Source organism: Saccopteryx bilineata, chromosome 3 (assembly GCF_036850765.1).
Source record: "Saccopteryx bilineata isolate mSacBil1 chromosome 3, mSacBil1_pri_phased_curated, whole genome shotgun sequence".
In the NCBI taxonomy this organism is placed as follows: Eukaryota; Metazoa; Chordata; class Mammalia; order Chiroptera; family Emballonuridae; genus Saccopteryx; species Saccopteryx bilineata.
The window spans coordinates 214,335,749-214,351,588 of NC_089492.1; the positions used below are offsets into that span (position 1 = coordinate 214,335,749).

General features: G+C 41.9%; 1 protein-coding gene across 1 annotated transcript; it reads left to right on the plus strand.

Moving 5' to 3' along the window:
* Positions 1-436: 436 nt before the first annotated feature.
* Positions 437-15,810, plus strand: BCL10 (BCL10 immune signaling adaptor). Its single transcript, XM_066268762.1, has 3 exons — positions 437-902; positions 7,918-8,206; positions 11,533-15,810. Exons 1-3 carry the CDS (start codon positions 846-848, stop codon positions 11,901-11,903), a joined length of 717 nt encoding a protein of 238 aa, XP_066124859.1. The 5' UTR covers positions 437-845; the 3' UTR covers positions 11,904-15,810.
* Positions 15,811-15,840: the final 30 nt, after the last annotated feature.

Consider the following 15,840-nt stretch of genomic DNA (forward strand, 5'->3'; position numbering starts at 1 on the left):
AAACCGAGTGCACAATATGTGCCAAGTACCTCTAGAAACTTAACATTTATCATATTTAATTCTCACCGCAGCCCTATTGAGGTAGACATAGCTTCGTTACACAGATGAAAAATACAGACGTTAAATTAGATGTTAAAGGATGGGATTGTAAACGGCACCGCAGTCAGGCTGTGTGCGCGTCTGTGTACACGCTGTGCTTGTCTGCGTGAGAGCAAATAATTTAAAGACTTGATTGAGCAAACACTGCAACAGGAAGTTGTAGGGCAAGGTCTGGGAAGAGGGGAGGAACCCAAAAGCACAGGCCTGCCGAGATGAAACTCCACCAGAGAGCAGTCCGCGAAGGCGGGAGTGCCCGAGGGCCAAGAAGCAACGGGTTCCACCCACGGAAACGATTCCTTTCCGGGAGGCCTAATTGCAGCCACACGCAAGCCCTGAGGCTGTGGGCGGAGCCACGCCTGAAAGGATCGGCCGGGGGCAGGGACGGATTGGGCCCGAAGGCTGACACTGATTGGCTGCCGCGTGGAAGGGGCGGGCTCTGCCTGTGGCCCTGCCTCACCGAGGAAAGTCACCTGCGTCCAGCCTCCCGGAGAGGGAAGGAGCGGAGTTCCGAGAGCCGCGTCGGGACTCCTAGGTGTGCATCGCTGTCGCCTTAGACTAGAGGGAGGGCCGGGAGTGCTACGGTTTGACTCCCGAGCCTTTCTGTTTCCGAAGAGGCAGCGCTCTTCCTGCGACCCGCTCCGCCCCCGCCTCTCGCCCCTCCTACCGAGGCCGAAGCCCCCGGTTTAGGTGGGGCGGCGCAGCCGGAGCTCCCGGACCCGGAAGAGGCGCCATCCCCCGCCTGCGCCATGGAGCCCGCTGCGCTGTCGCTCACCGAGGAGGACCTGACTGAAGTGAAGAAGGACGTGAGTAGCCCTCTCTCGCCCAGGCGCCCCGCGGGCTGGGGGCGGGCTGCAGTTGGCGGCGGAGGAGGAAAGCGGAAACCCGGAGTCGGAACCTGGGTCGGGGTCGGGGGAGGAGCCTGCGGGTGGGAGGGGCGGGCCGCGGCGCCCGGGGCCCTACGCCCGAGCGGCCTGTGTGGAAGTATTTCTCCCCGGCCCCGCGACCAGTTGATCGACTTTTTAAGTTGCTAAAATCAGGGCGTGAGTGGCTGAAACCTTCTTCAGTGGAGCGTTTCTTCGCAGTCGGCTTCTTGCCCACTCCTCACCTATCCCCAGGTTGTGTCCTCCCCCTGCGCTTTGGAGCCGCCTGGTTAGGGATCGAAGGCTCACGTTCATCCTGGAGTCCCAATTCCCCAGCCTGCTGGCTCAACCTGGAGCAGAGGCTCGACCAGACACAGGAGCCCGAGCAGAGGTGCAGATATGCGAAACTCCTTTGCAAAGCGGCTAGGGGGAAGCTCAGCAGCGGAAAGCACAACCTGGAATTCCCCTAGTAAGCAGACGCCCACATAGTTAAATTGAGGGGAGGGGGATGAATACAGGTGGCCGGTAAATAATTTACAAGCAAACGTTGAAAATATTCAGTAAATTTTGTAATTCTGCTTGCATGCTGCAGAAAAATCTTAATATATATTTTTAAACAATGGCTTGTTGAGATTCGGCTTTTTTTTTCTTATGCCTTTAGTTGTTTTGCCGGTTGAGACCTATATGAATGCCAGCCACTACGATAGTTTATATCAATTCAAATTAAAAACACGCACTTGATATGAAGTATGTTCTGGCTTAAAACTTACAAAGTCGTCTTTGTGAAGTGGACAGGACAACAGCTCTTCAGATGTTCATCTATTTCAAATCCCCTCCTTTTCTCTCCCCCGTGAGGCTTATTATATTGTACTCATGATTACTATTGGACCCATTAGCAGAAGGAAACTGGGCATAACTGAAACTAGTGCCTTAGTTTCCTCATTCAGCAGATATTTATGGATCATTTACTCTATGGAAAGTACTGTCCCTTGGTCTGGCCAAATAGAAAAAAAACTACAGGCCCTTGCTTTACGTTCTAGTTGAGATACGATTGGGACATTGATAATACATGAGTGCTGTCTTACTCAAGATGTGTGCTAGTGAGCCGTGAACTCCAAGAGCTAGACTTGCTATGTTCTAAATGCTGTGTCCCACAATTTAGGATCTTCCCATTTAATGTTTACAACATAGAGCATTTTCATTCCCATTTTACAACTGATAAAACAGGCAGTGAGAGGTTATAAGAGGGAGAGTATAAAACTTGTACACAAACACAGATGCAAAGAATGGCTTCCAAACCTTACTTTTTCCTGAGTTCCTTGATACTATTCATCTCCATGGTTTCATTTTACAACCATGTCAGAAGTTCATAACCTTGGGGAATCATGGACATGTTTCAAGGTCTATTTAAAAAAAGTATGTGCACATATTTTTCTCAAAAAATTTTGTCACGATATTTTCAAAATGGTTTATGACCTTAGAAGGTTTTTAAATGTTCACCCACATATTTGGACTTTCTTCGCTCTCAACTACAGTCACTTATTTTCAGATATCTGCTGCTGGAAATCCACTTTTACATCCTGCAGATTTCTCCTCCACTTGTCTAATATTGAACTTTTCCTCCCCCCCAAAATTGCTTGATATTTCTGCTCTGTCCTCTGATGAATAGTATACCATCACCCATCCTTCTTCACTATGCTCTTCCTTCCCTTCTGCCCCAGCTAGTCATTTACTCCATCTTTTTGGTTGAATTCAGTTCAGTTTTATTAATATGGGTTACATGCTGCTGTGAGGCTGATACTGTAGTTGAATCCAACAGTTCAAAAATTTAAAACTAAGACACAGCCCTAGTTTGAAAAGAGCTTGGTTTCTTAGGAGGGCAATAGACATAAAATGATAATTACAAGCTACAAAACATTCATCCACCTGACCAAGCCGTGGCGCAGTGGATCCAGTATAGAACTGGGATGCTGAGGACCCAGATTGGAAACCCTGGCTTAGTACTGGCTCATCCAGCTTGAGCACTGGCTCACCAGCTTGAGCGCAGGGTTGCTAGCTTGAGCCCAAGGGCACTGGCTCAGCTAGTGCTGAGCTCCCCCCCTCCCATCAAGGCACACATAAGAAGCAATCAGTGAACAATTAAAGTGTTGCAAGGACAAGTTGATGCTTCTCATCTCTTCTTTCCTGTCTCTCTCACTAAATTTAAAAAAAAAGAAAAAAATTCATCCCTAATTATCTACTTAGCACTCTGCTAAGTTTAAGGTATACAGAGGAGAACGGAACATAGCTGGTTTTTGACAGCTTCAAACATGGAGGTCATTAGGGATGAAAACAAATAAATTTATAATTACAAATTATGGTAAGTACTATTAAGGAGACAAAACAGGGGCATCTACTTGAGATAGGATAGTCAGAAAAGGTTACAGTTAAAGTGGTTCTTGAAGAATATGACAGAACTGGGGGAAGAGCATTCTAGGCAGAACAGAATTTGCAAAGGACCTAATACAAGCAAGATCTTGGTGACTTGGGGAAATTGGAAGAGGCAGAAGGTTCCCTGAGGGGAAGTTAGGAAGTTTAGGCTAGACCCAAATTATGAAGGGTCTTACTGATGGTAGTAAAATTTTGGATTTTTTTCCCCAAGTGTGGAAGGGACCTATTGAAGATTTTATATATTTTTATATATATATATATATATATATATATATATATATGTATTTTTTTAAATAAATTCAGTGAGAGGAAGGGAGGCAGAGAGACAGACTCCTGCCCTTGCCCCAATGAGGATCCACCTGGCAAGCCCACAGGGGGTGATGCTCCGTGTATCTGTGGTGTTGCTCTATTGCTCCGAACTGAGCTGTTCTTAGAGCCTGAGGCAGAGGCCAGGGAGCCATCCTCACTCAGTACCTGGGTCCAACTCATTCGGTCAAGCCATGGCTGCAGGAGGGGTAAAGAGAGAGAGAAGTGAGGGGGAGGGGTGGAGAAGCAAATGGGTGTTTCTCCTGTGTGCCTTGACCAGGCATTGAACCCAGGACTTCCACATGCCCGCTGATGCTATACCACTGAGCTAACTGGCCAGATTCCTAATGTTATATTTTTAAAAGATCCCTTTGCCTGTTGTATGTACTGAGGACAGTAAAAGTGAAAGGAAGGACACCAGTGAAGAGACTCAGAATTTATATAGTTGAGAGAGGATGGTGATTTGGATCTGGGTAAAGATAGTGGAAATGAATGGAGCAGAATTCCAGATGCATTTTTGAAATAGAAATGATAGGCCTTGATGATTGAGTGAATGTGGTGGGAGTTTAGGTAGAGAGTAGAATCAGGTTAGTAACTAGCAATGTCAAATCAGCAACTTGACCAACAAGTCTGAAAGTCAGAGATCTGAGCTAGAAATGTACTGCTCCCAAAAATTAGGGAATATTTTAAAATGAATATGAAGCTATAAAATATCCCTTAATTTTTGTGAGCAGTATACAAGTGAGATTGAATGAGTTCACCTAGAAGTTGCAAACTAGAAGGGAAGAAGGAGATCATTGAAGAGTTTTGAAAAGTGAGAAGTTATAGCCATAGAGATGGGAAGAAAGCCTGGAGAGTGTTGTATAATATAGGAAGACAAGAAAAGAGTATTTCAAGGAGGGAGTGGTCATCTGTGTCCGTGCTGCTGAGAAGTAAGATGACTAAAAAGTATCAGATTTCACATTAAGGAGGCAATTGGTGACTTTGAGGAGAGTAGTAGGACAGAATGAGAATGTCTGGGAATGAATTGGGAGATGAAAAGTAGAGTCCTGGTGTGTGTGTGTGTGTGTGTGTGTGTGTGTGTGTGTGTGTGTGTGTGTGTGAGAGAAATGCATACACAGGGTCCTGCAAGGACAGAGGAGAGGGTGCCTAACTTTTTCTGCAGAGTTTAGGAAAATCTTCCTGAAGGAGATGACCACTGTCCTGATTCTTAAAGGATGAATAGTGACTTGGAGTATAGAGAAGAAAAAACAAGGCAAAGGTAACAATGTAAAGAAATATAGAATGACAAACAGCAGTTTTAGGTATAGCATAAGGTACCAGGACCATAGAGGTGGCAGATCCATAGTGTGAAGTGCCCTGTCTGCTATTATCAAATAACGATTATTTATTGAGCACTTCCTGTGTATCACAGACTGTTAAGCCTTTATATTCATTGTCCCATTTAGTCCTCCTAGGAGTCCTCCAAAGTAAGTAATAGTATTTTGTCAGTAAGGATCAGGATGTTTAGAAAGGTAATAACTTAGCCCAACTCTCACAGAAGTATATGGTGGATTCAAGATTTGAACTGAGGTCGGTCTGAGACCAGAGCCATGCTCTTAATTAACTTCTCTACTCTTCTGCCGTTGTTGAAGAAATTTATGCTTTTAAGTCAAGAGTAGAACACAGTGTTAAATTTTTAAAAAGTTACCTGATGACATTTCTGTATTAACTATAACACTCCAGGTTTCTGTTTTCTCTTGAAGAGTTGTAAGAGCTGGTAGAGTAAAGGAGAAGTTTTAGGGGGAGCAGTGGAGTAGGAAGTATAGCTAGGTATCCATTGTTAACAGTCCATGCAGTATATCACAAGGACCTGAACTAGAGTAATGCTAATAATAGAGGTGAAGTGAAGGGGCAGATTATATAAATATAAGGGGTAGAGTGGCAGGTCTTGGTAAGTGAGTGAAAGAGAAATAAGTCAAGGTTCAGTTGTAAGTCTGTAGCATGATTGGATGGGTGTGGTATTCCCAAGTGAGTTGGGAACATGAGAGGAAAAGAGTAGGGGGAGATGAATTTGGTTTTGGACATCCTGAATTTGAAGTATCTTTGGGAGGTCTAGGTTGAGAAAGTCTTGATCACATACACAAATTTGGGAATCATCACTGGAGACTGGACAGGGTGGTGAACACACAAGATAGTGTATAGGTGCTGGGTTGTAGAATTGTGCACCTGAAACCTGTATGATTTTGTTAACCCATGACATTGTATAATAGTGTCACCTCAATAAATTCAATAAAAAGGAAAAAAATATTTTAAAAATAATACAGAATTTGGGGATCATCAATGTATAGGTGGTATAATTAACGATGAGGTTTTTCAAGGAGTTTATCTTTTAAATCTAGTCTGTCTCTATCTTCACAGCTTCAGTTTATGCACTCAACATATGTAAGGTATTGCAGCATCTTCTAATTTGTTTCCTTTGACCCCACTTTTTGCTCCTCCTCGTTCTCTGTAAAACTTTTCTTAACTGCTTCTTATTTATAAACTTTGGATGACTCTTTTGGCTATAAGGAAATGTGTGTTCCTCAACTGTTATAAAAATTCCTCCATGATTCAATTTTCCTTCCTAACTACATTTCTCACCACCCTATCACATGCAGCCTGTTCCAGCTGCCCCAGACTTCTCAGTATTTCCCCACTGTGCACCTTCATATCTCTAGCAAAAGTGTAGCCTCTGTAAAATTCCCAGGTCCTGGAGGTTGAGTCAGTTGCTTACTTGTGCTTCCCCAGTACTTGGCCAATAGTCTTTTTTTTTCCTGGAGCATATCACATTGTCTTAAAATTATTGGCTTACATGTAATATATATTCTCCAACCAGAGCATGTGCCCTTTGCAAGCAGGATTCAAGTCTTGTTGATCTTTGCATGCTTAGTACTTAGAGTATTAGATATTTAGATATAAGAAATGTTTGTTGTGTGAATAAGTAAATCAATGTGGGGGTTCAGCAAACTGAGAACTATAGGAACCCTTCACCTAGCCAACTTTTCTGCCGCCATATACTAGGGTATTTCTAAAATCTTCCATTGCCTTTTGCTCATCATTATAAATGTGAGTTAAATTATCATTGTCACTATCACTAACATTTATTGATCATTTTGTATGTACCAGGCACTTTCCTAAGAACTTTACATGTATTTATTCCTCATAACACTTAGATGAGGAAACTGAGGCACAGAGGAGTTAAGTTACACATGGTCACATATATAATAAATGGAGGAATTAGAATGCAATCACTGAAGTAGGACTATTAATGCTACTTATTGGGACCCAGGCCATTTTTCTGCTAATAAAGCCCCATAAGCTACTTTTCAGATCTAGGCCTGTTTGTTGTGATTTCTTCTTTGTTTCTTTAATTTCTTCCCCCATTCACTATTCCTTCAGGTTTCATTTCTCCACCCCCATCTAACTACCTCCTTTCTTACCACTGACTCACTTGAGTTATAGTCTTTGCAACTGACTCCAGATATAGATACATTATGGGCCATTATAGTTTAGTGGGTAGTTTTTAAATGATTTTACCGTAGGAAGATGGAAAATTAACAAACATGAGAAAGTTATATGATATGAGACCTCTCACTAAGTTATCCTCTCTGGTCCTGACTAATCCTGGCTCCTTGATAAATATTAACTAAAGTATGTGGAAGCTTCTGCTCTCATCTTTACCCCCAAAGGTGGCCCTCAGCAGACTTCCCTATTTCCATGGACCCTGGCCCTCTGGATGACAGTGGCTGCTCTTTACAATAGTGTGGTCTTGTTTATAGGTGTGAAAATGAGACCAGAGCAGGACAGAAGCTGTGAGGATATGTCTAATCTAGAACCTACTTTTGTCTGCTTGGACCTTTATCTTAATAATATGCATTTTACATATTTATTTTTAAGATTTTATTGATTTTAGAGACAGGGAGAGAAGAGGGGAAGGAATGGTAAGCATCAAATTGTAGTATTTGTTTCTCATATGTGACTTGACCAGGCCAGCCCAAGGTTTTGAACCAGCGACCTCAGCATTCCAGGTCAGTGTTTTATCCACTGCGCCACCATAGGTCAGGCAATAGGATGCATTTTAGTAAACCTGAACCTCCTGACTTTAGGATGTCTTCTCCCACCAGTTAAGATTCCTAATGGATTATCATGTGATTTCCTTAGGTGTTAAAAATAACATTGAAGCACATTTTATGTCTTTCAGGCTTTAGAAAATTTGCGTGTGTATCTGTGTGAAAAAATCATAGCTGAGAGACATTTTGATCATCTACGTGCAAAAAAAATACTAAGTAGAGAAGACACTGAAGAAATTTCTTGCCGAACATCAAGTAGAAAAAGGGCTGGAAAATTGTTAGACTACTTACAAGAAAACCCCAAAGGACTAGATACCCTTGTTGAATCTATTCGTCGAGAAAAAACACAGAACTTTCTGATACAAAAGATTACAGATGAAGTGCTGAAACTTCGGAATATAAAACTAGAACATCTGAAAGGTAAATATCTTAGGTAACCAAGAGTTAATTTATCTTTTTTTTTTTGTATTTTTCTGAAGCTGGAAACGGGGAGAGACAGTCAGACTCCCGCATGCGCCCAACCGGGATCCACCCGGCACGCCCACCAGGGGCGATGCTCTGCCAACCAGGGGGCGATGCTCTGCCGCAACCAGAGCCACTCTAGCGCCTGGGGCAGAGGCCAAGGAGCCATCCCCAGCGCCCGGGCCATCTTTACTCCAATGGAGCCTTGGCTGTGGGAGGGGAAGAGAGAGACAGAGAGGAAGGGGGGAGGTGGAGAAGCAAATGGGCGCTTCTCCTATGTGCCCTAGCCGGGAATCGAACCCGGGTCCCCCGCACGCCAGGCCGACGCTCTACCGCTGCCAAGAGTTAATTTAAATGTAACAATGCTCTTAAAAGTAAAATGTAAAAGAAAACCAAGAAGTGATCATTTTGCTTTTACTGAAAAGTTTAAGCTTCAGAGTTACATTCATTTGCATTTTTAACTTTATATCATTACATTGGAAAAGTGGAATATCACTCAATGTTCAGTATTTATATTCATTTAATAATATCATTTATAGGAAATTTAACGGTAACAAAGTTCCAATCTACATAGGGGTTTGTTTCTAAAGTAGCAGAATGTCAAATTAATCTAACCCCGGAAAATGCACATAATACATAAGGAATAGTATGTAGACAAAGTATTTTAATAAATCCTGACTATGATAGTTTTTCTCCTGCCAGTTGATCACAAGATGAAGTAGTGGCAGTGTTTATAAGAATCATGTTCTGTAAATTATAGATAACTTTCATATTTTTAAAATTTTTTTAAAGATTTGATTCATTTATTTTAGAGAGGAGAGAGAGAAAGAGAGAGAGAAAGAAGGGGGAGGAGCAGGAAGCATCAACTCCCATATGTGCCTTGACCGGGCAAGCCTAGGGTTTTGAACCAGCAACCTCAGCATTCCAGGTCATCACTTTATCCACTGCGCCACCACAGGTCAGGCTAAATTATAGATAACTTTAAACACCAGAGTTGTACTCAGTCTGGTAAAATGAGAGAGTCATGGGAACTGAGATTGAAGAAGGGAATGGCCAGCTCACCTCTCTCTTTCACCTTCACCCTGGAGCACACACACGCATTGATTAAAATGTTGTTTGCCTAAGCCTGGCCTGTGGTGGCACAGTGGATAAAGCGTCAACCTGGAAATGCTGAGGTTGCCGGTTCGAAACCCTGGGCTTGCCTGGTCAAGGCACATATGGGAGTTGATGTTTCCAGCTCCTCCCCCCCTTCTCTCTCTCTCTGTCTCCCTCTCCTCTCTAAAATGAATAAATAAATAAATAAATTTTTTAAAAAATGTTGTTTGCCTATATAATTTAAATCCTCCTTGCCCTCGAAACTTCCATCTCCCCTCTGTCTCTCTCCAGAGCACTTAAGTTAAATGTGAACATGATACAGCTCTCCAGCTGTTCTAGGTTCTAGGGCTACAGAAATGAGTAACTTAGGGCTCCACCTTTAAGGAGCTCACTGTGAGTCCATGCTAGAACACATTGGGAGTTTCCCCTTTTGAGCCATACTTAAGAAAGAAAATAGTTTCTATAGCATGGAACAGAAGTGCTGAATTTATTGTGAAGTTGAAAAACTAGTGGAAAAAAATGACATAGAAATGTGCTTTACAGCCTGACCAGGTGGTGGTGCAGTGGATAGAGCGTCGGACTGGGATGCGGAGAACCTAGGTTCAAGACCCCAAGGTCGCCACCTTAAGCATGGCTCATCTGGTTTGAGCAAAGCTCACCAGCTTGGACCCAAGGTCGCTGGCTCCCATTACTCGGTCTGCTGTAGCCCACGGTCGAGGCACATATGAGAAAGCAATCAATGAACAACTAAGGTGTTGCAATGCGCAACGAAAAACTAATGACTGATGCTTCTCATCTCTCCATTCCTGTCTGTCTGTCCCTGTCTATCCATCTCTCTGTAAAAAAAAAAAAAAAAGAGAAAGAAATGTGCTTTACAGACTTTGCAGGTTTTACATAAAATTTGTCAACTCAGAAGGTCCTATATCTATAGATAGTTATAGGTTGAATATTTGCTAAGCCTAACAGAAAGATAAACTGTGTTTGTGTTTAGTCTTTCTATAGTGAGACCAGTTGTTGACTGTATCATTCAGATATGGTAAAAATCTTTGGGCAGAACACCACCATCATTTAAGTAAATAGGTTGAAACCAGGACATTATTAATGTGGAGAGGAGACCTGGGATCTAAGTTTCCCTTTCCCATGAAATAGTCCTGGAATGTTGGGCCTGGCTTAACTGCCCAATTCAGTTGGTTTTCTCATTTCTAATAGTGAGAGTCTACCCCAAATGATCTCTGAAATCCCTTTCACTTCTTACACCCTCTGATTCCGGATTCAGCAACTGGCATTAATTAACTCATAGAATTTTAGCATATGCCCTGTTTAAATTTTGTTTCTATTGGGTAATGCTTTTTTGTGCCAGTATGCTAAGGAATATTTGTTGTGAAAGCCATTTATTTTATGAAAAACTTTCAGGGCTACTTTATTTTTCCCAGGCCCTTTAGTGGTTAAGTATATAAGTATACAAATTGAGTGATTTTATATTATGTCATTTAGCTTCCTTGAGACTATTTTCTTACCTAGAAAATGTAAATAATAGTTACATTTCATATTTGTAGGGAAAGGAAAATGAAATGTGAAATAGATTATGAAAATTTATAAATTGCTATTTGTTTTGTTTGTATGGTAACTAGTTTATAATCTTTAAAAAGTTACAAGATGGGCCTGACCTGTGGTGGTGCAGTGGATAAAAAAAAAAACGTCAACCTAGAAACACTGAGGTTGCCGGTTCAAAACCCTGGCTTGCCTGGTCAAGGCACATTTGGGAGTTGATGCTTCCTGCTCCTCCCCCTTCCCCCCCCCTCACCCCTTCTTCTCTAAAATGAATAAATTTAAAAAAAAAATTTAAAAAAAAAAAGTTACAAGATGGGTCCTAACTGGGTAGCTCAGTTGGTTGGAGTGTCGTTCTGATGTTCCAGGGTTGTGGGTTCAATCCCCGGTTGGGGACAAACAGGAATCAACCAATGAGTGCAAACAGGTGAAACAACAAATCAGTGTTTCTCTCCCTCTCTCTCTCTGTCTCCCACACTCCCTCCCCCTTTCCCTCTCTCCCCTCCCTCTTCCTCTTTCTCTAAAATCAATAAATTAAAAAAATGTTTCTTAATTGTTTAAAAAGTTACAAGATAGGCATAGACTCAATTTTGGAGTTTTTTGGTTACTTTTTTATTAACATTTGAATAATTTCATTGTAGGACTAAAAGGGAGCAACTGTGAGCCTTTTCCAGATGGAGCTACAAACAACCTCTCTAGATCAAACTCAGATGAGACTAATTTCTCTGAAAAGCAGAGAGCGTCCACTATCATGTACCATCCAGAAGGAGAATCCAGCACAGCCTTCTTTTTCTCTACTAATTCATCTCTGAATTTGCCTGTTCTAGAAGTAGGCAAAACTGAAACTCCTACCTTCTCTTCAACTACACTTCCCAGACCTGGGGATCCTGGGGCTCCTCCACTGCCCCCAGAGCTGCAGTTAGAAGAAGGAACGTGTGGAAACTCTAGTGAGATGTTTCTTCCCCTAAGATCACGTGCTCTCTCACGGCAATCACAGTTTACAGCCTTTTAAATCTTTTTAATAATGACTAATATTTGAAAAAATATGAATCTTTATAAAACTGCTATAATGACTTATTAACCCTTGATACATGTCTTTTAATGTGCCATGTAAGCATACCTTGTAAATAGACTTTTTTGGAATAAAAGAAGCATACTTTTAGATAGCTAAAGTAAATCATGTTGATCATGTGCTTTTCAGAATTTTGAGGTGTTTTTTCATATTTTCATTTTTGAGATACTTAACGTTTTCCCATTTTTTGTGTTTTAAGACCAACATAGGGAACATTTCTATTTGATAACGAGTCTTAGGCTGGGAGTGATGTTTGTCAATGCATTTGTGTTAGAAATTTTCACAGTCTAATAATAGTTCTTTCCAACCATCTAGCAGTAACTTTTCAGGATTAAGCTGTTTCTAATTATTTAAAAAGCCAATTACTGATGGGAAAGACTGCCGGTGTGCCAAAAACAATCTCTTTCCTACTCAGTTTGGTTCATAGACACTTACAGCATCCTCTTCTGATGAGAGGAGCATCTGATAGAGTTTGAGCCACCTAACTCAATTTGCCAAAATATATTTATTAACCTTACTAATCCATGTTACTTTCTTAAGATTATCACATCCTTTGCTTTAGAATTTTCATCTAAAGAAAAATCTTTACAAAAACATATTATTACATGTAATACTTTACTTTTTATTCTATTTTATTGAAGATCATGAAATAACCAGAACAAAATGTTTATTTTCATGTGTGTGTGTGTGTGTGTGTGTGTGTGTGTATATATATATGTGACAGTCTGTTTTTAATACTAATTGGACCAAGCAAGCCATTAGTCTTTTTGTTGTACAACAAAGTTTGACTAAAGTTATGCGTTTATAAATTATGCCCTTATTGTGTTCATTTAAATCATACTTCTAAGCCTGACCTGTGGTGGCGCAGTGGATAAACCGTCAACCTGGAAATGCTGAGGTCGCCGGTTTGAAACCCTGGGCTTACCTGGTCAAGGCACATATGGGAGTTGATGTTTCCAGCTCCTCCCCCCTTCTCTCTCTGTCTCTCCTCTCTCTCTCTCTCTCCCTCTCTCTCCCTCTCCTCTCTAAAATGAATAAATTAAAAATTTAAATCATACTTCTATTTCCTGATGTACATCTAATATATTTCCATTACTTGCAAAAAGCAGAGATGGAGAGCCTGACCTGTGGTGACGCAGTGGATAAAGCGTCAACGTGTAAATGCTGAGGTCACCAGTTCGAAACCCTGGGCTTGCCTCGTCAAGGCACATATGGGAGTTGATGCTTCCAGCTCCTCCCCCCTTCTCTCTCTGTCTCTCCTCTCTCTCTCTCTCTCTCTCTCTCTCTCTGTCTGTCTCTCCCTCTCCTCTCTAAAATGAATAAATAAAAATTAAAAAAAAAAAAAGCAGAGATGGAAATGTGCTATTAACAGTGAAAGTTTATAGTCCTGGCTCAGTTGGTTGGAATATCATCCTAATGCACCAGGGTTGTAGGTTTGATCCCCAGTCAGGACACATATAGGAGCCAACCAGTGAATGCACAAATGGGTGAACAGCAAATCAGTGTTTCTCTCTCTCTCTCTCTCTCTCTCTCTCCTTCCTGTAAATCAATTTTTTAAAAATTTAAAGAAACAAAAGTTTTTAAATTGTACTGCTATGTTTTGGAAGTTTAAAACTTTTGAATAGGAAGTAAATACCTAAAACATTTATTTTATGTGTACCAATTTTTATAGAAAAAGCATTTCAACTTGTGGGATCAAGTTGCATTTCTGGATAGACGGATGAGTTTATCAATCTGAAGAAGTTGGCGTATTGGTTTTAAAAAATTATTAAAGACTGTTAGTGTTATAATACAAGCATTTTCTACGGATTATGAGCAAATGTGTTTTATGTCCAGTGTAGCATAAGAAAAAATGGCCTTACATTTAAAGAAATCTCTTTTTAAAGCAGAAGCAGTCCTTAATTTTATTAAAATAAAATTTGAAGCCTTGAAGTGGATAGAGCGTCGGCTTGGTGTGCAGAAGTCCCAGGTTTGATCCTCAGTCAGGGCACAGGAGAAGTGACCATCTTGCTTCTCTTCCCCTCCCTCTCCCTCTTCTCTTTCTCTCTTCCCATCTCAGCCAGTGGCTCTATTCGTTCCAGGATCAGCCCTGGGTGCTGAGGATAGCTCGGTTAGTCCGAGTGTCAGCCCCAGACGGGTGTTGCTATGTGGATCTGGGTCAGGGCCCTTTCAGGAATCTACCTTCCCTCCTCTCACTTTATTTTTTTTTTATTTGAGAGAGAGGGATTGACAGGAAGGGAGAGAGATGATGAGCATCAACTTGTTGCACCACTTCAGTTGTTAATGGGTTGCTTTCTCATACGTACCTTGACCAGGGGGCTCCAGCCCAGCCAGTGAACCCTTGCTCAAGCCAGTGACCTTTGATCTTCAGCCAGTGACCATTGAGTCATGTCTATGATCCCATGCTTAAACCAGCAACCTCGCACTCAAGCTGGTGAGCCCACACTGAAGCTGGATTAGCCTGTGCTCAAGCCATTGACCTTGGGGTTTCGAACCCACGTCCTCAGCATCCCAGGCTGGCACTCTATCCACTGCACCACCGCCTGGTCAGACTCCCCTCCTCTCACTTTAAAACAAAAATTATTTTTGATACGCAGTTAACTTTCTTAAAATTTAAATAGGATTAGCCCTGGCCGGTTGGCTCAGTGGTAGAGCATTGGCCTGGCGTGCAGGAGTCCCAGGTTTGATTCCCGGCCAGGGCATGCAGGAGAAGCACCCATCTGCTTCTCTACCCCTCCCCCACTCCTTCCTCTCTGTCTCTCTCTTCCCCTCCCACAGCCGAGGCTCCATTGGAGCAAAGTTGGCCCTGGCACTAAGGATGGTTCTATGGCCTCTGCCTCAGGCAGTGGAATGGCTCTGGTTGCAACAGAGTGACGCCCCAGATGGGCAGAGCATCACCCCCTGGTGGGTATGCTGGGTGGATCCTGGTGGGGCGCATGCAGGAATCTGTCTGACTGCCTCCCCATTTCCAACTTTAGAAAAATACAAAAAAAAAAAAATTTAAATAGGATTTATTCAGAATCAAAGACCATAATTTAGTTACGCTATAGAATTTCTATAGTTTGTAATACTGTTTGTTTTGTTTTTCAGACTATTGAATAAGTATATAGACAAAATTAAGGGTTTAACAAATTTAGGCTTTTGGGTTTTCTGAATCCTATAAAGTCATTGTTTCCCCTAAAACCACTGAAAAACAGCTATGGCCAACAAATGTTCAATGATTGACATGTTACAATGCAGCTGGTTATGAGGTTCACTAATGCAGCAGTAAAGAGGTTACTTTTTACAGATATCATATCATCACTTAATACAAACACCTTTGAGCTCACTTTTTTTATTGCTTTTTATTTATTTTCTTAGGTTAGAGGAGGGGAGATAGTGAGGTAGACTCCCACATGCACCCCAACCGGCATCAACCTTGCAACCCCATCTTGGGCTAACACTGGAGTACCAAGTTATTTTTTAGCACCTGAGGCCAATGTGCTCCAATGGAGCCTTCCCCAACACCCTGGGGCCATCCTCAAACCCGCTGAGCCACTGGCTGTGGAAGGGAGGAAGAAGCAGATGGTCACTAATCCTGTGTGCCCTGACCAGAAATTGAACCCAGGACATCCATATGCTGGGCTGCTGCTCTAGCCACTGAGTCACCGGCCAGAACCAAAAAAAATTTTTTTTAATTAATAGACTTCATTTTTTAAAGCTGTTTTAGATGTACAGAAAACTTGAGCAGAAAGTATGAAGTCCTCATATATTCCCTCTCCTCCTCCCATGTTAACATCTCTATTAGTGTGATACATTTGTTAACACCGATGAGCCAGTCTTAATAAAGTTAATAGTTTATGCTGGGGTTCACGCTGTGTTGTACAGTTCTGTAAGT